This window comes from Perognathus longimembris, chromosome 10 (genome assembly GCF_023159225.1).
Source record: "Perognathus longimembris pacificus isolate PPM17 chromosome 10, ASM2315922v1, whole genome shotgun sequence".
Taxonomy (NCBI): domain Eukaryota; kingdom Metazoa; phylum Chordata; class Mammalia; order Rodentia; family Heteromyidae; genus Perognathus; species Perognathus longimembris.
In genome coordinates this window covers 68124633-68150683 of record NC_063170.1, presented here as the reverse complement: position 1 = coordinate 68150683, position 26051 = coordinate 68124633, and the positions used below count along the sequence as shown (strand labels likewise).

Sequence of the window (26051 nt, the reverse complement as noted above, 5' to 3'; positions counted from 1 at the left end):
ACACTATTTCATTAGTTTTTTCAATGATGGAGTTTGCTTGGCTATCCTCATCTTCAAAATGTGGGAATACAAGGATCTAAAATTAAGTGGTACATTCCAGCCCAGATAAGACCAAAACTCACTTTCCAACATTTAACTTGGAATTTCTTTTTTTTTTTTTTTTGGCCAGTCCTGGGCCTTGGACTCAGGGCCCGAGCACTGTCCCTGGCTTCTTCCCGCTCAAGGCTAGCACTCTGCCACTTGAGCCACAGCGCCGCTTCTGGCCGTTTTCTGTATATGTGGTGCTGGGGAATCGAACCTAGAGCCTCGTGTATCCGAGGCAGGCACTCTTGCCACTAGGCTATATCCCCAGCCCCTAACTTGGAATTTCTACCAAAATTAGAAGAATGGTTTTAGGAACAACTGAAGAGACCTCAAGCACTTGGTTCTTGTAGATTCAACTTACCAAGGTGCTTAAGTAATGAATTCGTAAATACAGAAACTTCCTATAATTTTCCTTAACATGCAATCAAATTAAAACACTTGCAGTGAACTAAGATAGTTGGGGGATCTCACTACTTTTGAAAAACAAACAATAATCTCTACAATTTGAAAGCAAGTAATATTTAGTATTGTTTATGTATTAAACTATGCACATTTTATTATTTTACATAAAATGTATAATATAAATATTTATCTTTGTTATAAATAATGCTTAATCTTAATTATTGAATAAGGTTCTCTTTTTGTTGTTGTTGGTTGTGGGGCTTGAACTCAGGGCCTGGGCACTGTCCCTGAGCATTTTTGTTCAAGACTACTACTCCACCACTTTGAGCCACAACACTACTTCCAGTTTTTGAGTGGTTAACACAAAACTTCTGCCCAGGCTGGCTTTGAACTACGATTCTCAGATCTCAGCCTACGTAGTAGCAAGGATTATAGGTGTGAGCCACCAGCACCCTGCAAACTTCTCTTTTTGTTTTTTGTCTAAATGAGATAGAGTGACTTTGTTTGGCCTTGTGATACTCCTGTTACAGTCTCCCAGGACCTGAGCTTACAGGTATGTACCACCATGCTTGATGTTAGTTTCTTTTCTGAAGAAATTTATTTTTTTTCTTTTTTTTTCAAATTTTTATTATCAAATTGATGTACAGAGAGGTTACAATTTCATACGTTAGGCATTGGATATATTTCTTGTGCTGTTTGTTACCTTGTCCCTCATACCCCCCCTCCCTCCTCCCCCTTTCCCTTTCCCCCCCTGAGGTGTTCAGTTCACTTTCACCAAACAGTTTTGCAAGTATTGCTTTTGTAGCTATTTGTCTTTTTTTTTTACCCTGTGTCTCTCAATTTTGGTATTCCCTTTCAATTTCCTACTTCTAATACCAGTATACACGGTTTCCAATATACTCAGTTAAGATTACAGAGATAGTGTAGGTACAACCACTGGAAGGTGATACAAGAACATCATCCATAATAGAAGCTACAGTTACACATGGCACGTTGAAAGTAGTTAAAACTATGATATAACGATCATTTCCATAACATGGAGTTCATTTCACTTAGTATCATCTTATGTGTTCATAAGGGTATAGCTATTGGGCTTTTTTTTTTTTTTTTTGCCAGTCCTGGGCCTTGGACTCAGGGCCTGAGCACTGTCCCTGGCTTCCTTTTTGCTCAAGGCTAGCACTCTGCCGCTTGAACCACAGCGCCACTTCTAGCCGTTTTCTGTATATGTGGTGCTGGGGTATCAAACCCAGGGCCTCATGTATACGAGGCAAGCTCTCTCGCCACTAGGCCATATCCCCAGCCCCTGCTATTGGGCTCTTGTGATGCTCTGCTATGACTTGCCTAAACCTGTACTAATTATTCCCTATAAGGGAGACCATAGAGTCCATGTTTCTTTGGGTCTGGCTCACTTCACTTAGTATAATTTTTTCCAAGTCCTTCCATTTCCTTACAAATGGGGCAATGTCATTCTTTCTGATCGAGGCATAAAATTCCATTGTGTATATGTACCACATTTTCCTGATCCATTCGTCTACTGCGGGGCATCTGGGGTGGTTCCAGATTCTAGCTATGACAAATAGTGCTGCGATGAACATTGTTGTGCTGGTGGCATTACTGTGATTTTCTTTGTGGTCTTTTGGATAGATACCCAAAAGTGGGGCTGCTGGGTCATAGGGGAGTTCTATATTTAGCCTTCTGAGGAATCTCCATACTGCTTGCCAGAGTGGCTGAACCAGTTTACATTCCCACCAACAATGAAGTAGGGTTCCCTTTGGGCCACATCCCCTCCAACAATTGTTATTGTTAGTTTTCTTGATATATGACATTCTTACTGGGGTGAGGTGGAATCTCAATGTTGTTTTGATTTGCATTTCTTTTATGGCCAATGATGTAGAGCACTTTTTCATATGTCTCTTGGCCATTCTCATTTCCTCATCAGAGAAGTCTCTTTGTTAGATGAAGTACTCATGATTCTCAGATGATAAAAGCTAAGGAAAAACTCTAATGGACAGGACTGGGAATGTGGCTTAGTGGGAGAGTGCCTGCCTAGCATGCATGAAGCCCTGAGTTCAATTCCTCAGCACCACAAACACAGAAAGAGATGGAAGTGGCTTTGGCTTAAGTGGTAAGAGTGCTAGCCTTGAGCAAAAAGCTCACAGACAGCACCCAGGCCCTGAGTTCAAGCCACAGGACTGGCAAAAAAAAACCTAAGGGACAGATGGAAGAGTGCATATTTTCTGTTAAAAGAAAAAAAAATGCTGTAAATTCCAAACATGTGGCGTGGAACACTCTCTTTAAGTAATAGTTTCAAAGCCTACCTGGCCATCCACAATTCTCTCAAGCCATTTCAGCTGACTGATAATGAGTCGAGGCATGCTGATTCCATCGCTGTTTGGTCTGTATATTAAAAATAGAAAAGTAGAAGAGAAAGGACTTAGCTTTTCTAGCTTTTGTTTTTTGGTGCTGGAGATAGAAACTAGGCCCTCAGACATGCTAATCAGGGTCTCTACAATTGAATTACATCCCCAACTCCTGAACATAATCTTTCTGACTTATACAACAGCATTACCATTCTCAAAATATCATACCCATTCAATTGATATTTATAGCACACATACTATGTTATGAGGCACTTGCTAGAAACGTAAGCCATACCAGGAAAAGTAGACATATGAACATACTACTTTGAGAAAATGTCTGGAAGAAAACGTACTGAATTGTTAACAGCCAGGAAGATTTAGAAAGGAAAACAAGAATTACAGAGTTATCACTTAAAAATAATATAATTAAAGCTAGGCTGTAGCTCAGGGGCAAACACTTGCCTAACAAATACAACATCCTGGGGTCGATCCCCATTACAAAAAAAACAAAAAAAAGGACAGCTAGGTGCCGGTGGCTCATGTCTGTTAATGCTAGCTACTCAGGAGGCTAAGATCTGGGGATCATAGTTAGAAGCAAGCCCAGGCAGAAAAGTCCCCGTGAGAATCTTATCTCCAATTAACCATTCAAAAACCAGAAGTGGTACCGTGGCTCTAGTGGCAGAGGGCTATTCTTGAGCATAGAAGCTCAAGGATAGCACCCAGGCCCTGAGATCAAGCCTCACAAATGACCACAAAGAAGTACATTATTTTAAGCAAGTTTTTCTGGGATATGTAAGAATAGCATTTGAATATTTGAAAATAGTTCCACTTACTTTTCAAAAAGAAATTCTGGTAACTTTTCAAATAAAGTTTTGATAATAGCAGGCTAAATAAAGAAAACAGTAATTACGTGTTAGATGGGCTCAAAATATACAAGAAATCCTGTTAAAGAAATCTTCACATGAATATTGTTTTGAGTTTAAGGGGTTAGAATACAAAGACAGCAATAATTTATCACTAGAGATATTACAGTAAAATTAATCATGATAAAAATACAATTAAATATGGTAACAATTATTCCATAAAATGCAGATTTGAAAAGAGTTTCAACAGGAACAAGGAAGCTACAAGATTGTTGTCTGTGTGTGCTGGTATTGGGGTTTTAACTGAAGATCTGGGCACTGTCCCTGAGCTTTTTTTATGCCCAAGGCTAGTGCTCTACCACTTGAGGCACAGCTCCGCTTCCAGCTTTTGGGGGGTTAATGGGAGATAAAATTGCACGGCTTCGCCTGCCCAAGCTGGCTTTGAACTACAATCCTCAGATCTCAGCCTCCCAAGTAGCTAAAATTACAGGCATAAGCCATCGGAACCCAGAAGAAATACCTATGATTAAACTAAGTAAATGATATTCATAATTTTCTTGGACCGAATGATAGGTGTCAGTGACTCTGATCAAGAAGCACTGAACACTTACATGGACATGTTAAATTGTACTCCTCTTATATAATCTTTTGAAGCTCAGGGAAGGAAATTCAAATGAACAGGAGGAAAGAGGTAGGGGAAGAAGACCAGACATGGTCTTCTTCATGGTGGCACACCCATGGTCCTAGCTACTCAGGAGGTAGTAGGTTATGATTTGATATCAGCTGAGGTAAAGCTATTGCATGCTCCTAACAGAAAAGTAAACTAAAAGGCAAAATGATTGGGGACCATGGCTCAAGAGGCAGAGGCCCTGAATAAGGGTATATGACAGGATATTTGTATTACAATATGAGCTATTTAAAGTATATCAGTGTGGGCTGGGAATATAGCTTAGCAGTAGAGTGCTTGCCTAGCATGCATGAAGCCATGCCTGGGTTCAATTCCTCAGTACCACATCAACAGAAAAAGATGGAAGTAGCATTGTGGCTCAAGTGGCAGACTGCTAGCCTTGAGCAAGAGAAGCTCAGGGATAGTGCCCAGGCCCTGAGTTCAAACCCCAGGATTGGCAAAAATAATAGCGATAATAATAAAAAGTATTTCAGCATACCACATGCTCAATAAATGAGAATAAAGAGAAGAGAAAGAGATAAAGAGCAAAACTGAGTTACATAAACAACTATAAAGCTGAACAGATGATACAGATGCTAATGTGGCTAAAATGACAAGGTTCTCAGATGCTAGGGAAATAAATAGAATTGAATGGATAGGGATAATCACAGCAATTCAAACACACAGACCCTTAGCAGACTCATCTCAGTAAAGGGCTTTGGAAGCTGCTGCAAACCCACACTCTCCAATGAGCCTGTCCCTACCCTGTGACCCAGTCATTTATGATGGGTACACACCAAATCCCATCTATCAAATGTTCACAGACCAAATGGCAGCCTTACCTGTAATATGTCAATCCCCAGAAGTAGTTTAATGAGACTCTTAGAGTAAGATGTGCTCATGCTGTAAAAAACAACAAGTAAAAAAACAATTGGTTCCTATTTTCCCTTGTTTGTAATGATCTTTTCTCCATAAACCAAATATACAACCCTTGAAGGTTATGTTCAGTGTCATCTTGTTAGACAAGAAACCCTAACCCTTAATATGAAGAAGCAGAGATTTGAAATTTGATCAAAACAGGTTAAGACATATGCTATTAAAAGAGATCTTCTAGGTCTTAAGACTTAGAGCTACAGATTTAATCATTTTAAAGTTAGGCTTAGCTTGAGAAACAGAGATCACAGCATCAAAAGTGAGATGGTATAAAGGTGCATTTTCCCATCCCAACCCAATTACTGAAACAGAATGGGTCCCTGGGTGCCGCCTCTCCACACCTGGCTTCCTCATCCTGCAGACGTTCACAGGATAGAAGGCAGTTCCTGAAACTTTCACTGTCCTCAATGTAAGACTCCAGGCCCTTGACAAATTCTTCGATTACCTTAATGAACAGATTTCAAAAATAAATAAGGTAGAATGAAAAAATAAACAGGAGAAGGGTAAGACTGCTCTTGAGCCACTTAGCTCAAGCCCCCCCATTTCCTTTAATGATATACTCTCTATTAAACTCTATTTTGTCACTAAAAAGAGAGAGAGAGAGAGAGAGAGAGAGAGAGAGAAGAGTATGATTTTTAGCTTAACGTGCTGTCACCTAAAAATCATTCTAACTTGTTCAACTGTATCCCAAGGTCTTTAAATTCCTAATTACAGAGTACTGCATGAAGAAAATAATACATACTTTGGGATAAGAAGGATGTTTCCTCAGGGTCTGAAAGAGCTTCTTTTGGAAAACTATTTGGTCCACAGCTATGAGGAAAGAAGGATAGCTGTTCACCAGTCTATAACATCTACCAGTTTTATTCCATAAAGATTTACATTTCTAGCTGTGGCTCATACCTGTAATCCTAATTACTCAACAGACTAAGATCTGAGGACCATAATTCAAAGACAGACCCGGCAGTCTGTGCTTTAATCAGCAAAAAACTGGGTGGGTTTGTGGCTCAAGAGGTAACCAGCCTTGGGTTACAAAGCTGAGACAGTGCACAGGCAATGAGTTTAAGTGCCAATGAGTTCAATGTTGGTCATGGTAGCTTATGCCTGTAATCTCCATTATAGGGGAGGCAGAAGACACAAGGCTCTAAGTCTGAAGCTGCCTTGAGACCTTACCTAAAAAATAACTAAAGCTAAAAGGGATGAGGAATACATTAAGCACTGAGTCTGAATAGTAGGACTTGCCTAGCAAGTTCGGGGCATGAAGTTCAAACCACGATCCCAAAAAATAATGTTACTTGTAATAATAAAATTACCTTTAACAGTAAATTAATTCTTATAAAATAACAAAAAGTTACCCAGTTGATTCTGATTCTGTCCAGTTTTAAGAGTAAGTCCAGATGTCTTGAGAAGTCTTACAAAAACAGTGTCATTTTCTTCAACTTGATTAGAAGCATGAGATTTCTTTATTGTTTTGGAAAGTGGCTGCATCCTGTCTTCTGAGACTAAGCAGAATTTTTAAGATGACAAAAAAAAAAGTTAAATATAACCCCAGGAATAACGGTGCTAAGAAGAAAAACTGGTATGTTTCTAAGGAATAGAACTAGGACTGGTGCTGCAATGAAATGAACTATTTCCAACAGTGGGGGCTAGGGATATGGCCTAGTGGCAAGAGTGCTTGCCTCATATACACAAAGCCCTGGGTTCAATTCCCCAGCACCACATATACAGAAAATGGCCAGAAGTGGCGCTGTGGCTCAAGTGGCAGAGTGCTAGCCTTGAGCAAAAAGACGCCAGGGACAGTGCTCAGGCCCTGAGTCCAAGCCGCAGGACTGGCCAAAAAAAAAAAGCCAACAGTAAACAACAAATCTGACTTCCAAACAAACAGATAAACTAAGCAATCAACAAATAAAATTATCTTCAATTGAATTTTCACTCAAAGAATACAAAATGTGGCAGCAGCTTAGGATTGCTTGGTAACAAGAATAACTATGGAAATGTAAATGAGTGACTTATTCAGGCTGTTGTTTGCAAACCATTACATTGCAATCACTAAGAAGCTTATGAAATTGCATGCTCTAGGCTTCATTCCTAGAAGTCTGCATTTTTGGCAAACTTTTCTAGCAGTCTGCATTTTTGGCAAACTTTTCTATCAGTAATTCGGAGACACACCAAAGTTTAAAATCAATCATCTGTATTCCAGAACAAGACAGAATGAAGCAGGTTCTCTGGCATCACAAGTTTGAGTACAAAGTTCAGAATTTTTATGCTAAAGCTTTCAACTAACAATAGGCAACAAAGGGCTTTTGAAGCAAACAAAGAAAATGTTTTTCCTTTAATAACACAATTCCATTTTTTCCTTTTCTCATTCAGCTTTTTTGTTTTTTTCAACAAAAAGCCTTATGCAGGGCTGGAAATATTGGCCTAGTGGTAGAGTGCTTGCCTCGTATACATGAAGCCCTGGGTTCAATTCCTCAGCACCACATATATAGAAAAAGCCAGAAGTGGCGCTATCGCTCAAGTGGTAAAAGAAGCAAAAAGAAGCCAAGGACAGAGCCCAGGCCCTGAGTTCAACCCCAGGACTGGCAAAAAACAAAACAAAACAAAAAAACCTGACGTAGAGAAACAAAACAAGTATCACTTACTCCCTTCCTTAAACGAGCATTGGTGGCTCAAGCCTGTAATCCTAGCCACTCAGAAGGCTGAGATCTGAGGATCATGGTTCAAATCTAGCCTGGGCAGTAAAGCCCATTAGACTATTATCTTTGCACTATTTCTTTATCTCTGATGTGTTTGCTTTGATACACCTTCTCTTTAACTGTCACTATTATAGTATTTATAACCTTTTTTAAAGGGAAGGGAAAGGGAATACAAAATCGAGAGACAAAGGATAAAAAGGCAAACCATTGCAATAGCAGTACTTACAAAACCAATTGTTGTAAACCAACTGTATAACTCATGGGGGGCAGGGCAGGGAAGTAGGGAGGGGGGAAATGGGGAAAAATGAGAGGAGGTAACAAGTTGGATAAGAAATGTACTTGTCTTACATATAAAACTGTAACCCCTCTGTACTTCACTTTGACAATAAAGAAGAAAAAAAAAAAAAAGGAAAAAAGGGGACCAAAAGCTTACTGAAGGGGAAGGGCTGTCTTTTCATTGTGTCCCAGCTCCTAGATAATGTACAGGTGACTCTAATTTTTCTCATGAGTATGGAGACAGACTCTGTTCCAAAGTCATTCATAAAACATGAAGGCAAAGCTCAGTCTCAAATCTCCTGCTCTCTATCCATTAAATCCTGATGACTGCAAACACCTGAAGAACAGCAACTTTTCATCTCTTCAACTACCTCTTACATGTGAGACCACAAATACAGGAATGAATGGCTAGATACTTACTAGACTCATCTTCTGTCAGGCTATCTTTACCACTAGATCTTGTCAGTCTTCTTTTGAAAACCATTTTGGTTTAAATTATTTCCTAAAGTAAAATCAGAAAACAAGTTATTTTCTACCATTTAGCTAAATTCTGAGAAGTTAATGTGATTGCTCAGAGAATCTGCAGTATGTAAAACCAGTCTTCTCACTAGTTCTGAGCACATTTCAATTGTCCTCTATCTGGCCAACATGCCCTTCCCTCATACCTCACCAGACCACTTCCTTTTTGCTAAAAGAAAATCCACATCTCTTTTGACCTGAGATTCAAGATTCTTTATCACTTAGCCTCAATTTACTTGGTTTGATGTTGTTTGTTTGCCAGCATCTGGGCTGGAACTTAGGGCCTCTTGCTCTTCCTCAGCTTTCTTGCCCACAAAATATCCAGTTCAGCTTTTTGTTGGTTTACTGAAGACGAGGTCTTTCACATTCTTCTACCCAAATTGGTTTTGAACCTTGTCCCTCAGAGTTCAGCCTCATGAGTAACCAGGTGTGAGCCACTGGTGCCTACCAATTTACCTGTTAACTTACTAACTCAATACTGTATGTTAGAGATTATAACAAGTTTGGGGGTTACTAACAATATAGACATGCCCTCAGGGACTTTATACAGTATAATAAAAAATAGGGCTTGCAAGAAAACTTAATCTAGTTAAATCTAGTTTCTTTTTTATTGCCCCATCTCCCTTTTGCAGTGTCCCTCCTTTTTTTGAAGTTCTGGGAATGGAACCCAGGGCCTCACTCATTGCTAGGCAATACTCTTACCACAGAGCTACGTCCATTGCTAGAGAAAGTGATTTTTAAGCATAGATTTAAGGGTTGAAATAGAAGGTAACCATAAGTGTTTAAGAAAAATATTCTAAGCAGAGAGAAAACTCACTTTGAAACAGCAAAGAGTGAGCATAGCCTTCTAATTTCTTCCATATACTAGAACATTCTTGGTTCCAGTATCCTTACACAAAGGCATTATTTGCACCTGAAATGCTCGTCATCCTTAAAAACTCTTGTCAAATGCCATTTTTCTTGAAGTGTCCTCCTGGTGCTATCACAATGCCAGATCTCAAGCCCTACTTCAGAGCTAAACAATAAAAAATTAACTGTAATCCCTCTGTACATTATCTTTATAGTAACAAAAAAAATCCATTAAAAAAAAAAGAGGTAGGGCTGGGGATATAGCCTAGTGGCAAGAGTGCCTGCCTCGGATATACGAGGCCCTAGGTTCGATTCCCCAGCACCACATATACAGAAAACGGCCAGAAGTGGCGCTGTGGCTCAAGTGGCAGAGTGCTAGCCTTGAGCGGGAAGAAGCCAGGGACAGTGCTCAGGCCCTGAGTTCAAGGCCCAGGACTGGCCAAAAAAAAAAAAGAGGTAAAGTGCTTGCCTCATATAAATGAAGTCCTGGGTTCGATTCCTCAGCACCACATATATAGAAAAAAGCCAGAAGGGCTGGGGATATGGCCTAGTGGCAAGAGTGCCTGCCTCATATACATGAGGCCCTGGGTTCGATTCCCCAGCACCACATATACAGAAAATGGCCAGAAGTGGTGCTGTGGCTCAAGTGGCAGAGTGCTAGCCTTGAGCAAAAAGAAGCCAGGGACAGTGCTCAGGCCCTGAGTCCAAGCCCCAGGACTGGCCAAAAAAAAAAAAAAAAAAGAAAAAAGCCAGAAGTGGTACTGTGGCTCAAGAGGTAGAGTGCTAGCCTTGGGCAAAAAGAAGCCAGCAACAGTGTTCAGGCCCTGAGTCCAAGGCCCAGGACTGGCAAAAAAAAAGAAAGAAAGAAAGAAAGAAAGAAAGAAAGAAAGAAAGAAAGAAAGAAAGAAAAATGGACTCCAGGAAATAAAAACCAAAAGCATTTATTTCTTCTTTTTGCTATTTTTCTTTTCTTTTTGTTCTCTTTGTTCATTTATATGTCTTCAGGACTGCAAGGGGAGGCACAGAAATAGAAGGACTAGTGCAGCAGTGGTACTCACTGGACACTGTTGAAAATGAACTATACAACTTGTGGGTGGGGATGGGAGGGAAGGTGACATTGTCTGAAAAGCAATGTACTCTTTTTTTTTTTTTTTTTTTTTTTGCCAGTCTTGGGGCTTGGACGCAAGGCCTGAGCGCTGTCCCTGGCTTCTTTTGGCTCAAGGCTAGCACTCTGCCACTTGAGCCACAGCGCCACTTCTGGCCGTTTTCTGTATATGTGGTGCTGGGGAATTGAACCCAGCACCATGTAGGCGAGGTAAGCACTCTTGCCAGTAGGCCATATCCCCAGCCCTGCAAGGTACTCTTTACCTTATGTAACTGCAATCCTTTATACATCACCTTTACAGTAACAATAACCCCCAAAAAAAGATAAATTAGTGAAATAACAATGAAAATATACTTTTGAGTATAACAACGGTCTCCGATGAAGGTTAAAAATTATAATTACCATACATACTTATCTCTTATTTATCCATGACTTCAGGTTTGACGGGGTAATTTTCTGGTAGCATGGGGGGTTTGAACTCACGACCCTGATATTTGTAAGGCAAGCTTGCCTTTTAACACTTAGGCTCTGGTGCCGGTTTGGGTTTTTTGTTTGCTTGCTAATCCTGGGCTTAAAACTCTGGGCCTGAGAGCTGTCGCTGAGCTTTTTCACTCAAGTGTGGAGCTCTACCACTTAAGCCACAGATACTCTTCTGGCTCCAACCCTCCCCCTCCACCCCCACACACACTGTGGTTAATTGGAGGTAAGAGTCTGGGGGACTTTCCTGCCTTGCACCACTATCCTCAGATGTCAGCTTCTTCTGGAGCAGATAGGATTACCACCACGACACCCAGGTAGCCAGTTTGCTCTCGGTTGGAATTTTAGGTAGTCTAATCTGTATCTCCCAGCCTCCACGTGCGGAGGAGGGTCGGGAACCCCAGCGCGCACCCCCACCTCCCACCCCAGGCCCGGCCCCACCCCTCACCACCCCTCTTTTCCTCAGCCCGGGTAACCACAGGCAGCCATTTTGCAGATGGAAAACCTGAGTCGGGGCCGCCTGCCCGACGTCCAGGCGAGTGACCTTAGACCTTAACACGCGCGACGCCAGGTCCTGCAGAGACGGAAGTGAGGCCGTCACGCGGGGCCGGGCCATCCCGAAGCTGGTGGAGAGGGAAGCCCCGCTCCCTCCGTCATTGGAATGACGCGGGGCGGTACCTGTGGGGATTATCCCAAGACAGGAGACGGAGGAGGAAACCGAGGCTCGAGGCGCGAGGCCTCGGGAGGGAAGGCTGGGGTCGGCCCGGCCAAGAGGCCGTTGGGACTCGAAAGCTCGAGAGACAGAGGCAGCGACCGCACTCAACCGCCGCGACGCCGATTCCGGCCCCTCGCTTTCGACTTTCCCGCGTCGGCGTGACGCCGCCGCGGCGTCACCGGAACGCGCCCTGGAGTGACGTCAAGAGCCGGCGCCGGAAGTCGGCAGCCGGGCGGCCCAGCTGGAAGCGGAGCGCGGGGGCTGGCGACTGACTGCCGTCGAGTCCCGGGCCGACGTTGTAGCCTTGGGGCGAGGGAGGGCCCGGAAGCGGACTCTAAGCGGAACTGGACTACCCCGGCCTGCCAGACGGCTCTCGGTGAAGATGGCGGGTCCGGAGCTGCTGCTCGACTCCAACATCCGCCTCTGGGTGGTCCTACCCATCGTGATCATCACGTTCTTCGTGGGCATGATCCGCCACTACGTGTCCATCCTGCTGCAGAGCGACAAGAAGCTCACCCAGGAACAGGTGTCTGACAGGTGAGTACGGTCCCCGGCCTGCCGACCTCGCTCCTGCGGTGACCTTGGGCAGGAGAAGGGCCGAGGCTCTGCCGGTTCGCCAGAGTTCGCAGCGCGCCCCTGCTGGTAGGTTGGCCTCGGTCGTTACAGTGTATTCCACTTGTGTCGTCTGTAAAATGAGGATGATGGCAGTACCTACTTTATAGAACGGGCTTGGGCTTGGGCGCGGGGGGGGGGGGGTGGGTGTCAACTCGAGGATGCCTTTAAATCTCTCAGTGCGGGCTCACAATACTCGTGAACGTTGGTAGTCAACTCGCTCACCTCCAGTGCGGTTGTCTACAGTCCGTTCTATCCCTGCCTTGGGTTGGGAAAGAGTTTCTACCGACTTCTGGGTGCGTTACTGCCCTTAGTTATTGTGACACCCCCGTCAAGTGGATGTGATCATCGGCGTTCTACCAAACAAACTTTCGTAATGGTCAACTGGGTCGCTGGGAAACAAAGCACACACCACTGTGCAAACTGTAAAACTGCCAGGGAAATGTGATGGGTTCTCATTGATCATTTCCTCTCCTACTAAAGTCGTGGCCACTTCTTCCTCACATGCTTCCTTGGGGGATTTCTTTGCAGAGACAGGTTTTGAGATTGCTTTCAGTTGCACATAGATATGTGCCCTGCCACATTAATCAGTTCTAATTATATGTGATTTCAAGAAATGCTATCTTGATCACTTGCCAATTTCTCTCTCTCCCCTCCCCCTTACTCTTTCTCCCTCTGTGTGTGTGTGTGTGTGTGTGTGTGTGTGTGTGTGTGTGACAAAGTCTCTATAGGCAGCCTATGCTGGCCTCAGACTCACAATCCTTCTGGCTCCTAGGAGGCTCTTGTTTTAATAAAGAGAGCAAGCCTCGGGTTCAGAAGTTAACCAGGTGACCATGTCTAGTGAAAACTTGTTTAATTTCATTGTATTTATTAGGAAGGATTTCTTTCTGTGGGTGCCAGTGGCTCTTGCCCAGGCATTAAAGTCCATAAGACTCTTATCTTGAATTAACTGCCCCAAAAGAGCCAGAAGTAAAGCTGTAGCTTAAGTGGTAGAGTGCTAGCCTTGAAAGAAGAAAAAAAATCTCAAGGGACAGGACCCAGGCCCTGAGTTCAAACCCTAGAACCAACACCAAAATAGTAGTAATAATAATGTCTAATATTGTGGCATATAACAATAGATCTCCATTTGCAGGAAATTTAAAGATTCTTTTAAATTAAAAACACAGTAAAGGAGCTGGGAATGTGGCTTAGCGATAAAGTGCTCGCCTTGCATGCATGAAACCCTGGGTTTGATTCCTCAGCATCACGTAAACAGTAAAAGCCAAAGTGGCGCTGTGCCTCAAGAGGTAGAGTGCTAGCCTTGAGCAAAAAGAAGCCAAGGATAGTGCTCGGGCCCAGAGTCCAAGCCTCAGGACTGACAAAAAAAATAAAAATAAAATGAAAACACAGTAGGAGAAAATTTGATATATAAATATATGCAGGATTTATTAGTTTGAGTATTGAGTGAATGAAAAGGAGTAAAGCTTAGGTAACACTGCTTTGTCATTTTCACTTGTTTCTCTCCACTATGCTGAGAATTTACCAACTTTATTAAACACTTGCTCTGCAGTGGGCAGTATGTTAAGCACTTGGCCCTTGTTGACTTACTTAAAACTTAAAGCAAGTCCGTGAGGTAGGTACTGTTGTACCATTAGTAGAAATTGAGGTTAGCCAGGTGCTAGTGGCTCATGCTTGCAATCCTAGGAGATTCAGAAGGCTGAGATCTGAGTGTCACAGTTTGAGGCCAGTCCAAGCAGGAAAGATTGTGAGCCGAAAGTGGAACTGTGGCTCAAGTGGTAGAGTGCTAGCCTTGAGCAAAAAAATGCAGGGGCAATACCCAAACCCTGAGTTCAGGCCCCTGAGTAGCTAGGATTACAGGCATAAGCCACTGGCACCAGGCTAAAAACAGTTTGATAAGGCACTCAAAAGTAGTGTGTGGGGCTGGGACTATGGCCTAGTGGTAGAGTGCTTGCCTCATATACATGAAAAAGAAAAAGAAAGAAATTGAGGCTTAAAGAAGTTCTAGGGTGGCACATGATGACATTTAGGACTTTAAGCCAAGTCTCTGGTTCCTAAACCAGACACCATCTCAGTGGCAAGCTGGATTGTTTTTTTCTGTAACATGTCTCAGCACTGACCCTACTTAGTCCCCTGATACTAACTTTAACAAATCAGTGTACTACTAAAGGAATCTATAGAAAGATGCACAGTGGAGAGTGCATAGGCATTCAGCATTTCTTGTTGCCTAAAAGTTAATTTTTGTTTCATCTTTACAGTAGCACTGAGATAGGTCATAGTAAACTTATTCCAATGGTTGCAGAAGCACCCTTCCCAGGGAAACCACAGTTCCAAATTGTGCTTGAACCCAAATTGGTCTCACTGATTGGTCACTATTTCCAACTGCCCTTTCTGTGTGATGGGATGACTTCCTGAACTGTGTGAATTCTAGAGCAATGGTTCTGAATGATATCAGACCACCGCTGTCATTCCTGTCTGAAAAATTCATCTTCACAGTTGGTACAGTCTTTGTATACTACTTCTTTTTAAATAAAATAATGCTCTAGTTGTAATAATCAGGAGAAATAAAAGGAAAATGACTTCTAATAAAATATCTCATAAGTACTTGTGTGTGTGCATGTGTGTGTGTATGTGTATCTGTCCTATAAGGTAGAATGCAGATGTATTCAGGCATATAGCTATAAAATCACCTAAGTAGGATGGGTCTTTAAAGCCTTAAGTCTTCTTTCTTGAGACAGACTTTCACTAAGTAGCCTAGGCCTTTGAGCTCATGATCCTTCTGCCTCTGCCCCCGAAGTGTTGGGATTACAGGCATTAAACACCACCCCAGTTTTCATAAAGTTATAAACAAAACAAAGTAACACTTCCTATATGTCTACTGGATGCTTACATACCTAGACATTTATTAGATATAAAAATCTGTAGGGTCCCTCAAAAATTTAACTTGGCTTTGAGGCTCAGATAATTAAAAACAGGTGAGGTGTTTTTTTTTTTTGTTTTTGTATTTCTTTTTTTGTTGTTGCTGGTCATGGGGCTTGAACTCTGGGCCTAGGCTTCAGCTCAAGGCTAGTGCTCTACCACTTTGAGCCACAGCACCACTTCTGTTTTTTCTGGTGGTTAACAGGAGATAAGAGTCTCATGGACTTTCCTGTCTGGGCTGGCTTTGAACCATGATCCTCAGATCTCAGCCTCTTGAGTAGCTAGGTTTACAGGCATAAAACACTGGCACCAGGCTAAAAACAGTTTGATGAGGTACTCAAAAGTAATATGTGGGGCTGGGACTATGGCCTTGTAGTAGAGTGCTTGCCCTGTATACAAGAAGCCCTGGGTTCAATTCCTCAGCACCACATATATAGAAAACAGCCAGAAGTGGCGCTGTGGCTCAAGGAGCAGAGTGCTAGCCTTGAGCAAAAGGAAGCCAGGGACAGTGCTCAGGCCCTGAGTCCAAGGCCCAGGACTGGCAAAAAATAAAACTAAAGAAAGAAAAAAAAAGAATGGAGACTCAGAGGCTGGGACCTGAGAAGTGGGGTTTGAAACCAGCCAGGCAGGAAAGTCCAGGAGACTTTTCTCCAATTAGCTACCAAAAAAGCCAGAAGTGGAGCTGTAGCTCAAATAATAGAGCAGCACTACCTTTGAACAAAAGAGACTCAAGGACAGTGCTTGGGCCCGGAGTCCAAGCCCGAGGGGGAAGGTGAGGAGGGAGAGGGGGTCCAGTTTGCGAGGTACTAACTTTAAAAACTAAACATTTGCCAGTTGCTATGGCTCCTAACTGTAATCCTAGCTACTCTCAAGGCTAAGATGTCAGGATTGCAGTTCAAAGCCAGCCTGGACTGGAATGTCTGTGTGAGACTCTTAGCTCTATTTAACCACTAGAAAGCTGGAAGCGGAAGTGTGGCTCCAGTGATAGAGCTCTAGCCTTGAGCAAAGAAAGCTCAGAGACAGTGCCCAAGTCTGGAGTTCAAAACCCAGGACCACTCCACCCCCCAGCACACACCTATGCAAAGACAAAAAAAAAAAAAACAACCCTTAAGTTTTGCCAGGTGTGGTGCTGCATGCCTGTAATCCTATCTCTGGGGCGGCTGAGGCACTTGGTTTTCCAGGCGGTACTTGGCTTTCATCCACCTGCACGGCTACGCTGGCCGCCCGCTAAGTAGCGTTAGTCTAGCTTCCTGGAATAGAACAGCTATAGGAAGGCCCCCCCTCTGTAGGCCTGTGGGTAAAGAAGCCAGGTGTATAGTCCTGAGGCAGAAATCTAGGAGGGCACTGGGCCTTGGAGGATTTTGTGCAGATGTTACAGCATGATGCCTAGCACTGGCAAAGCGGAGAGTGACAACCTGGTGTTCTTGCAGGATGGCGGGCAGCCCTAGCAGGAAAGAGAACGCCAACACAGTTATATTTTCGTGTTCTTTCTTTCTTTTCCCACTATTCCATTAATTTCAGGGCTTTTTGCTATCCTTCAACAGCTTTAGAAAACATTCCGTATTTTGATCTCTCTTGTTTAGTATTTGTATCTTAGCAACACCAGTCCCTGTATAGCACTATATTATCTTTAACAATCCACTGATGCACTGAGCTCTGGTATCACTACATGATTCATTTATTCAATGTTTAGTCTGAATCTGGGGTAGAGTGGCTGACTGTCCTTCCTCAGATAACAGCCTTCACTAGGCCTGTCCTCATTTCTGGGTGTGCTTGAAGAAGTTTCTTCTTTGTCCCCTCCCCCTTCCTCTCCCTTCCACACTGTCTGAGCAGTGTCCAACTGTTTCTCTTTTCACACTCAGAAAGTTCCTTCTTGTGTCATTATGAAGTAAGAAAAGCCAGCATTAAATATGCCAACTGTGCCTTCCTCAGAAATCTTTCTTTTTTCAGACCCACAGTCTCTTCTGAAGACTACTCTTGAAAATCTGAATGTTAGCCTGAGGGTATTACGTTGGTTTTTAGGATATTTGAATTTTGGCCAGTTTCCACGCAGAGCTGTTGTCAAATAGGTCCTTTCTTGTGTTTAAATAGGTCTCCACTTTATTCTCTCGTTTTCTCCTCATGTTTCACCATTAAAAAAACAAACAAACTCATTGTCTGTCTTGGTTGTATTTTTCAGTCAAGTCCTAATTCGAAGCAGAGTCCTCAGGGAAAATGGAAAGTACATTCCCAAACAGGTACTCATTTATGTTTTATTAGAAGCTCTGTCATTCACAGCTGAATGTTTTATAAGAGAACTCTTTGGAAATGAGCAATTTAGTGATGAAGCCATGGCCTGGTGGCATTTGCTGTCATCATGACCTTCCCCATCTTTGGAAATCGTTGTTAAATGTGACTCGGCTTAAGTGTCAGGCCGGCTGCCAAGGAGCCTGGCGGTGCCAAGAGTAACAGCATATTCCAGGGCCTCTCACCAGACCTCTGGGGAATAGTTGACAATTTGCAGTGTCACAGTTCTTCCCTCTTAAAACCCTTTCTTTCTTTTTCTAGTCCTTTTTGACACGAAAGTATTATTTCAACAACCCTGAGGATGGGTTTTTCAAAAAAACTAAAAGGAAGGTTGTGCCACCTTCTCCTATGACTGGTAAGTCCACTTCCCTTCTTGAACCATTACAAAAGATTGCTTAAATATTAAATTGTAGGAGATGGTAAGGGATCTTAGAAATCATCACCAGAGCTGGGAATGTGGCTTAGTGGTTGAGTGCCGGCCTAGCATGCATGAAGCCCTGGGTTCAATTCCTCAGTACCACAAAATCAGAAAAAGCTGGAAGTGGCACTGCTGCTTAAGTGGTGGGCTGCTAGCCTTGAGCAAAAGAAGCTCAGGGACAGTGCCCAGGCCTTGAGTTCCAAGCCGCAGGACTAGCAAAAAAGGAAAGAAAGAAAGGGAGAGGGAGAGGGAGAGGGAGAGAGAGAGAGAGATCATCTCCAATGGGAAGCCATAGATTGCTAGAATAAATCTGGGAACACCAGTGTAGGCGGACTTGAGAACTCTGGGGAACTTTCCAGCATCTCCCACCATTCCCGAGCCTTCGCTGGCAGATGGCTGTCCTGCTGCTGCCTGAAAGAGGAGCTCCACATTCGGTCCATCCAAAAGCCATTGCTGCAGCCGCACAGTGGAACGTGCCTAGACATTGAAAATCCTGAGAAAGAGATTCTATACCAATGTGTAAATGACATTCACAAAATTACTTCCAGCTTTCAGTTATTTTATTTTGTTTTATTTTTTGGTAATGGGGCTTGAACTCAGGGCCTGCGTTCCTGAGCTCTTCTGCTCAATGCTAGTGCTCTACCACCTTAAACCACAGCACTACTTCCTAGTTTATTCTTTTCTGGGGCTAGGGATCAACCTAGGGCCTTATGTACACTAGGAAGTGCTCTACCACTGCAGTTAACATCTGGAGCCCTCACAGAATTGTTTTTAAAAGACTAAGAAACATCATAGTCAGTATGAAACCCCATTCTATTCAAATCAACTTCATCAGAGGTGAAAGAGAATGCCACAGGCAGTTGAGCATGTCTGGAGAGGCCTAGAGGAGCTCCTCCTGGGTCCATTTTTGCCATCTGAACTGCTTTACAACGAATGAGTCTTCAGTTTCACATGCGTTACAAGAATTTACCCAACGGGGGCATGGCCAACAGAGGAAACCATCGTGCCTTGTGCTTCTGTCCTAGATCCCACCATGCTCACAGACATGATGAAAGGCAACGTGACAAACGTCCTCCCCATGATTCTCATCGGAGGATGGATCAACATGACTTTCTCTGGCTTTGTCACAAGTAAGTTCCAGCTCCAGCGCGCTTCGCATTTGCTTTGGCTGCACCGCCTTCCCACATCCCTCGCTAGAGAGATCCAAGCACTGTGGAAACCATCATGTTCTGGGCCTTAGGCTTTCTTGTGGAAACTGCTAGTACTTCTTTTTTTTTTTTTTTTTTTTTTTTGGCCAGTCCTGGGCCTTGGACTCAGGGCCTGAGCACTGTCCCTGGCTCTTCCCGCTCAAGGCTAGCACTCTGCCACCTGAGCCACAGCGTCCCTTCTGACCATTTTCCATATATGTGGTGCTGTGGAATCGAACCCAGGGCTTCATGTGTAGGAGGCAAGTGCTCTTGCCACTAGGCCATACTCCCAGCCCTGCTAGTACTTCTTGAATAAAAGCATTTACTAGACTACAGTTTTGCGCCTCCTGTTCCAACCTGATCCTAAGTTCCCTAGCTGCACGCCCTTTTCCAAGGAAGAGACACAAGAAAGACTCGCCAGCTGGATGGGTCTGTTCTTGGGGAGGATGGGGAAGCGAGTTCTGACTCCTTCCTGACTTTCTTTGCCTGGTGTTGAGGGGCAGTTTTTAACCTGATTAGCTTGTAAGTGGATTTGGTTTCCATCAGTCTGGCATCCCAGATCTGTAGCTACTTGTACAAACTCCACTTAGGGCTTAGTGGATCAGGGCAATTTTTTTTTTTTTCCAAATTTTAGGCCACAGCTCAGTTTGAGTGCCTGCTCGGACATCTAGAAGTTGGTATTATTCAAGGAAAGTGGAGCAGAGCAACACTTGGTGTTTTCTTCAGGAACTGCCAGCGGTTTCCTTGTGGAAATCGTTTTCCGGCAGTCATTTGGCACTGTCCCCACCTCCTGAAGAAGCGCGTTCCCACCTCAGCCCTCTAAAAATAACACAGCCGGGGGCTGAGAACATTTTCCTCCTCTCTGCAGCCAAGGTCCCGTTTCCCCTGACCCTCCGGTTTAAGCCTATGCTACAGCAAGGAATCGAACTGCTCACCTTAGACGCATCCTGGTAAGAACTTGCTTATCTAATAAAAACAGAGACCCAAAACCTAAATATCAGAGTTCTCAATTTGAATGTTTAACTGGAATAGGTTTATTTGAAGCTACTTTTTTTTTTATTTTGAATAGTTGGAATCCACCCAGAATGGTTTTTTGTTTCTTGGGGGTCTTGCCTAAGAAGGGGATGTGTTACCCCCCAACACCCCCCGGGGCATAAGTACTGACTTCAAAAAAGATGAACTCTGACCGCTCAATCCTTTGCATTTCCTTGCTAGTTTGATTTTGTTATTTTATTCTTTGTTTTCTTTTAGTTTAGTTTTGTGGGGTGGGTTTGTTTGTTTGTTTGCAGGTGTTAGGGCTAGGCATTGATCACATACTTCTTGCCTTGCTCGGGGCCTTGCACATTCTAGGCAAGTACTCTACCATTGAGCTATACAACTCCAGACCCTCATTTTATGAGAGTCTTGCTAGGTAGCCCAGGAAGACCTCAAACTCTTGGCCCCCCCAGACTACTGCTGGGGTTATAGGTGTATCCCACCATGCCTGGCTAAGAGAAACCTTTTTATCAATATCACGGAGCTTATTATGTATGTGTCCTGTCATCTTTCCGTTACTATAACAAGTACCTGAGACAACCCAGCTTGTTAAGATGAAAGGTTTATTTCAGCTGTTTCAGAGGCCTCATTCCATGGCCAACTGGTCCCATGACTTTGGCCTGTGCCAGTGAATCTTGGTGGCAGTGTGGTGCTAGCCTTGTAGTCAGAGGAGTCCCGTCTGCCAGGGGGTGGCAAGCCTAAAAAATAAAGGAGGACTCAGAGATAAAGTTCAAAACCCAAAGGCTTTCCCCAGACCTGCTGTCTTCAACCATCACAAGCACTTCCCGAAATTCTTCTGCCCTTTCTGCTGTGTGAAACACACAAACTCAGGGAACCACATTCAAGGTGGGGCCTTTCAACTTGTTTAGTAAACCTGTCTGCCAGAAAGCCTGCATCCCCACAGAGAAGTACCTTTGTTTGATTGATTGCCCAGACTCGGGACCTAGGTGCAGTCCTTGAGCTTTGTTGTTTGTTTGTTTTGCTCAAAGTTACTGCTCTGCCACTTGAGTCACAACTCTACTTCTAGCTTTTTTTGTTGTTGTTGTCAGTCCTGGGCCTTGAAATAAGGGCCTGATCACTGTCCCTGGCTTCCTGGCTTCTTTTTGCTCAAGGCTAGCACTCTGCCACTTGAGCCACAGCACCACTTCTGGCTTTTCCTGTGTATGTCATGCTGAGGAATCAAACCCAGGGCTTCATATATACAAGGCGAGCATTCTTGCCACTGGGCCATATTCCCAGCCCCCTCTACTTCTAGCTTTTTTTTTTTTTTTTTTTTGGTAATTTATTGGAGATAAGAGTCTCATAGACTTTCCTGCTCAGGCAGGTTTCAAACCATGATCTTCAAACCTCAACTTCCTGAGTAGCTAGGATTGCAGGCGTGAGCAAGCCCCCAGCACCTGGCAAGAAGTATATTGCCAGTCAACACCCTATATTTCTGTTTTGGTTGTGATATGGCTGCTTCAGCCCTAACCCAAGCGTACAGAAGGGTACCGTATATTGATTTCTGAAGCAACCACCTATGCTGTCCTTTGGCTTTGCAGGGTGAGTTCTGCATCCTGGTACTTCCTCAATGTGTTTGGGCTCCGGAGCATTTACTCTCTGATTCTGGGCCAAGATAACGGTAAGAACAAGCAGGCTTGATCATCGCGAATACTTCCTTAGAGGAATCGTCCACGCTAGAGCACAAAAGCCCTTGTGGTTAGGTAGCTGTTGGTTATCAGAGAAGAACATTGCTTGATTCTTCAAGGTCCTGAGGTGTTCTGGAAATCTTACAAATTCTGGGGCTCCCTCTGAAGCCCTGGTTTGCTCAGCTTCTGATGTGTTTGCAAGACACAGCCCAGCACCCACTCGCTCTGCTCCCTCTGTCCACCTTAACTGCGGGGCTGAAAGCGCACGCGTAGCCACGCAGAGCATTTCACGAGGGTCCCAGCACACAGCGGCGCCCAAGACCCGGCAGTGCCAGTCACGGGGGGTGGCGTAAACCTTTGAGCTTCCGTGAGATGCCTTTCCGCAGCCGTCAGCCCCATTTTTCAGGGGAGCTAGAGTGGCATCCGCCAGTCAGGGGTGCCGTTCTGAGAATCCCCACGGCGCGGTGCCGAGCGCTGCCTGGGACTCACGAGGCCTGTCTCCCGCGTAGCCGCAGACCAGTCGCGGATGATGCAGGAGCAGATGACTGGAGCAGCCATGGCCATGCCCGCAGACACCAACAAAGCCTTCAAGGTAGGTGTCCCGAGCTCGCCAGCGGCGGGGGCCGCCCAAGTGCCCCCAGAAGGACCCTGGTCCTCTCTTTCCTCAGTTTCCCTAGCTGTGGATCCTCACCTGCCATAACTGCAGGCCAGACACACTGGGGAGGACTCCCGAAGTAAACAGTCTGTGGCGTCACGCTGCGTGGGGTTGCGTGGTGCGACACAACCCTGTGCCGCCGCTGCCGCCCCCTCCCCCATCCCCAGCGCGCCCCCCCCCCATCCCCAGCACCCAGTCACCGCTCCCTCTGATGCAGGGCCCATGGCAGTTGAGAGACTCCAAGGTCACATAACTTTCCTTACAGTCTATTCCATACTTAGTTTTATTATTAGTTATTGCTTAGCCTCTAACCATCCCTGACTTACAAGGTAAACTTCACGTTGGGGATGTACCATAGAGAAACAGCTGCATGAGGCACGGCGCCCCCCTTCTGGTGCAGGTCCACTCGTGGCATGTCCTCTCTGAGGACAAAGTGGAATGCTTTGCGGGAACAATGCGTGCTCACCCCTCGTGCAGTGTTGGTACAGCTGTAGATGCCTGTAGTCCCAGCTTCTCAGGAGGCTAAAGGAGGACCACATTACCCTGGGAATTTGAGGCCAGGCTTGGCATCTTGGCCAGACCCTGTTTCATTCACACAGAAAGCTCTGTGCTGAGCCTAGTGTGTCGCTGTTTTTTGAACTTGAAATATTTAAATACAAGAAAAATGCCCGTGTGTCTCATTCTCCAGACAGGCTTGTCTATTAAGTTAATTGGAGATTCTTGCCACTTAATACTAGTTTCCAAATACCCAAATTTAATCTACCATGGAAGTGAGGCTATGAAACAGCCCCGTTGTAAAGGAAGGGGTGACACTGTCCAAAAAGAAGTGCACTCTTGGGCTGGGAAGGTGGCTTAGTGGTAGAGCACTTGCCTAGCATGCATGAAGCCCTGGGTTCGATCCCTCAGTACCACATACACAGAAAAGGCCGGAAGTGGTGCTGTGGCTCAAGTGACAGAGCGCTAGCCTTGAGCAAAAAGAAGCTCGGGGACAGTGCCCAGGCCCTGAGTTCAAGCCCCAGGACTGGCAAAAAAAAAAAGGAATGAAGTACTGAGTCGTGCTGCACAATGATGAGCCTTGAAAACATGCTAAGTGAAAGGGAAACAACAAAGCCACGTCCATCCTAAGTGAATCACGAGAAAACACCACCAAGGAGCTGTGCAGCACCTTCCCAGAGTGCACTGGAGCCGGGCGGGCACCGGGCCTGGGTGGTGGCCAGTGCTGGCTACCTGTTGCCGTGGGGTTTGGTTTCAGGACTCAGTACTGGAACAAGCAAGAATAAATAAAGAATACTTGAATAACTCAGGCAAAAGCAGGCTAGTGATAGAATATTGGAGACATTTCTCCAAAAATTCTGCAGATTGGTCCAACGTATTAATAACATACATCAGAATCTAACAACCCCAAGTTACTGGCATAAGGAAATTGTGTGCATGTGTGTAGAGCCAGAGCTGCAGGAAGTATTCTTAGTCCCTGCCCAATGACAAGGGCTCAGAATCCTCGCAGTGACACGCAGTGCTCAGTGAGCCAGCAGCCCAGCGGCCCAGAAGGCCGTATGACACCGCCCCCCCCCCGGCCCCGTTTCCTCGCAGCTCCTGGCTGGGCAGGCGGAGGCCACAGGTCGCCCTGTCCAGTCACAGTCCCCCCCATCCCCCCCCCGTCTTCTCTGCAGACAGAGTGGGAGGCTTTGGAGCTAACAGATCACCAGTGGGCACTGGACGACGTGGAAGAGGAGCTCATGGCCAAGGACCTGCACTTCGAAGGCATGTTCAAGAAGGAGTTACAGACGTCCATCTTCTGAGGCCCGAGCGGGGACCGGCCGTGCCAGGAACTCGCAGTAGCGCTTGACCTTGTAACTTTCGTAGGAGCTGCAGAGCCTCTGAGAATAAAAAGGAGGGTGCGAGGGCTGGCGGGCGTGCAGCAAGGCTCCTTCTTGTCTGAGCTGGGTTCCCCCTGTGTTGGAAACTAGAGGAAAGAGGAGTATGCGGGCTGACCTGCTAGTTAAAAGTGTCCTTCGTTTTCCTGCTGGGGACTAGTAATGAAGTCAGAGAAAGGGGAAACCTAATAGAGCTACTGAATCCACACCCACACGTAGCCCGAGCCATCCAGTCTCCGGAAGAAGCGTCGTCAGTTATAACTAGTTCTTCTGTTCCGTCAGCCTGACTTCTAACCACTGTAAACTCCTGTTTTCTTGGGATCCAAACACCCTGCATTGTTCCTTTAATTTTTATTTTGTTAGAATGTTTAACTTCCTTTACAAAAGTAATACATCTTCAGCACCGAAAGTTTAGAAACTGTGGATGAGCAAAATAAACGACCGAGCCTACTGAACGACACACAGGACAACTGTGTCAAAACTGGCTAAAATTAACTCTTGAGCACGACTGCCCTGGGCCAGGAGACCCAGCACGCAGACCTTGTAGACCTCACACTGGCCGGTGAAAATGACCGGCCGCGAGGCCCCTCCAGGTTTTATGATTGCCTGTGCAATCATCACAGACAGGTTCCAGAATACCAGCTCTTGATCTGGACTTGAGAAGACAGCACACCCACTGGCCAGCCATTGGCGCTGTGCTGCGCTGTGCGTGGCCAGACAGCGGACCGGAAGACCTCGTTCCTGGCTATTCTGCACAGAGGGGGGGGTGGGGGGGCAGCTGCCGGCAGACACCGAGGTCAGGGTGCCCAGGAGTTCTTCTGTCCGGATGAACGTTCCGGGGAGGAGGCAGGGCATAGCGCTCTACCAGGAGTGGATACGCAGTGTGCATGTTGAGCTCTGTATTAAGATCGGCGACACTTGACTACAAATTAAACCATCCCGTTTCCTGTCCTTTGCCTGTGGCTGTGTTGCCTCTGTGGGTCGCTGACGGTCTCCGCCAGCGTTGAGGCGTGTCTGTAATTGGACCAGTACAGGAGAGCTGGGGGCGGCTCGGGGAGCCGGGGCCTTAGCGTGCCTGAGAGCCTGGGTCTGTCCCAGCGCCCCAAAACATAAACGAGCTCAGGAGAGTGGAGCACGGTGTAGCCCAGGCCTGGAACTCAGAATACTGAGTGCCGGGATTACAGGCACTACCTCGTGACTCCTTCGTCCTCTTCATTGAGGCCCCGGGACCCGCAGACACTCCGAGGGCCAGAAGGCGGGCGACGTGCAGGTCTTAGAGCTGATCCTGACGGTGGTGGTGAGGTGGGAGGGGTTTGCTGCTGGCGGAGAAGGGGGGGTGGGATGGAGGGGCAGAGGTGGGCAGGGTGTTGGAGGGAGAGGGAGATGGCCGGGGGTGGCGCGGAGCTCGTGTGGAGGACCGGCACCCGCTTCTTCACGCACGCATGGCTCTGCGTGCAGCCGGGCCCCGCCCAGGGCCTCAGTCTCCCCCTCGGTCAA

At 45.4% G+C, this 26051-nt stretch overlaps 2 protein-coding genes across 3 annotated transcripts in view; one reads left to right on the top strand and one right to left on the bottom strand.

The window, feature by feature from the left end:
- The window catches only part of Fancd2 (FA complementation group D2), a 64252-nt gene extending 52233 nt beyond the window's left edge, over positions 1-12019 (bottom strand). For both annotated transcript variants that reach the window (XM_048356225.1, XM_048356226.1), the window contains exons 1-8: positions 11907-12019; positions 8699-8780; positions 6662-6808; positions 6052-6119; positions 5651-5754; positions 5219-5279; positions 3680-3732; positions 2805-2883 (exon numbers count right to left, since the gene is read on the bottom strand). In XM_048356225.1, coding sequence (XP_048212182.1) covers positions 2805-2883; positions 3680-3732; positions 5219-5279; positions 5651-5754; positions 6052-6119; positions 6662-6808; positions 8699-8762 — 576 coding nt within the window. In that variant the 5' untranslated portion in view covers positions 8763-8780; positions 11907-12019. The remainder of the gene's footprint in view (positions 1-2804; positions 2884-3679; positions 3733-5218; positions 5280-5650; positions 5755-6051; positions 6120-6661; positions 6809-8698; positions 8781-11906) is intronic.
- Positions 12020-12167: 148 nt separating this feature from the next.
- Emc3 (ER membrane protein complex subunit 3) lies at positions 12168-25212 on the top strand. Its single transcript, XM_048356267.1, has 8 exons — positions 12168-12480; positions 17651-17708; positions 18019-18112; positions 19201-19305; positions 20231-20312; positions 21939-22018; positions 22535-22617; positions 24351-25212. Exons 1-8 carry the CDS (start codon positions 12326-12328, stop codon positions 24477-24479), a joined length of 786 nt encoding a protein of 261 aa, XP_048212224.1. The 5' UTR covers positions 12168-12325; the 3' UTR covers positions 24480-25212.
- The last annotated feature ends 839 nt before the right edge of the window (positions 25213-26051 follow it).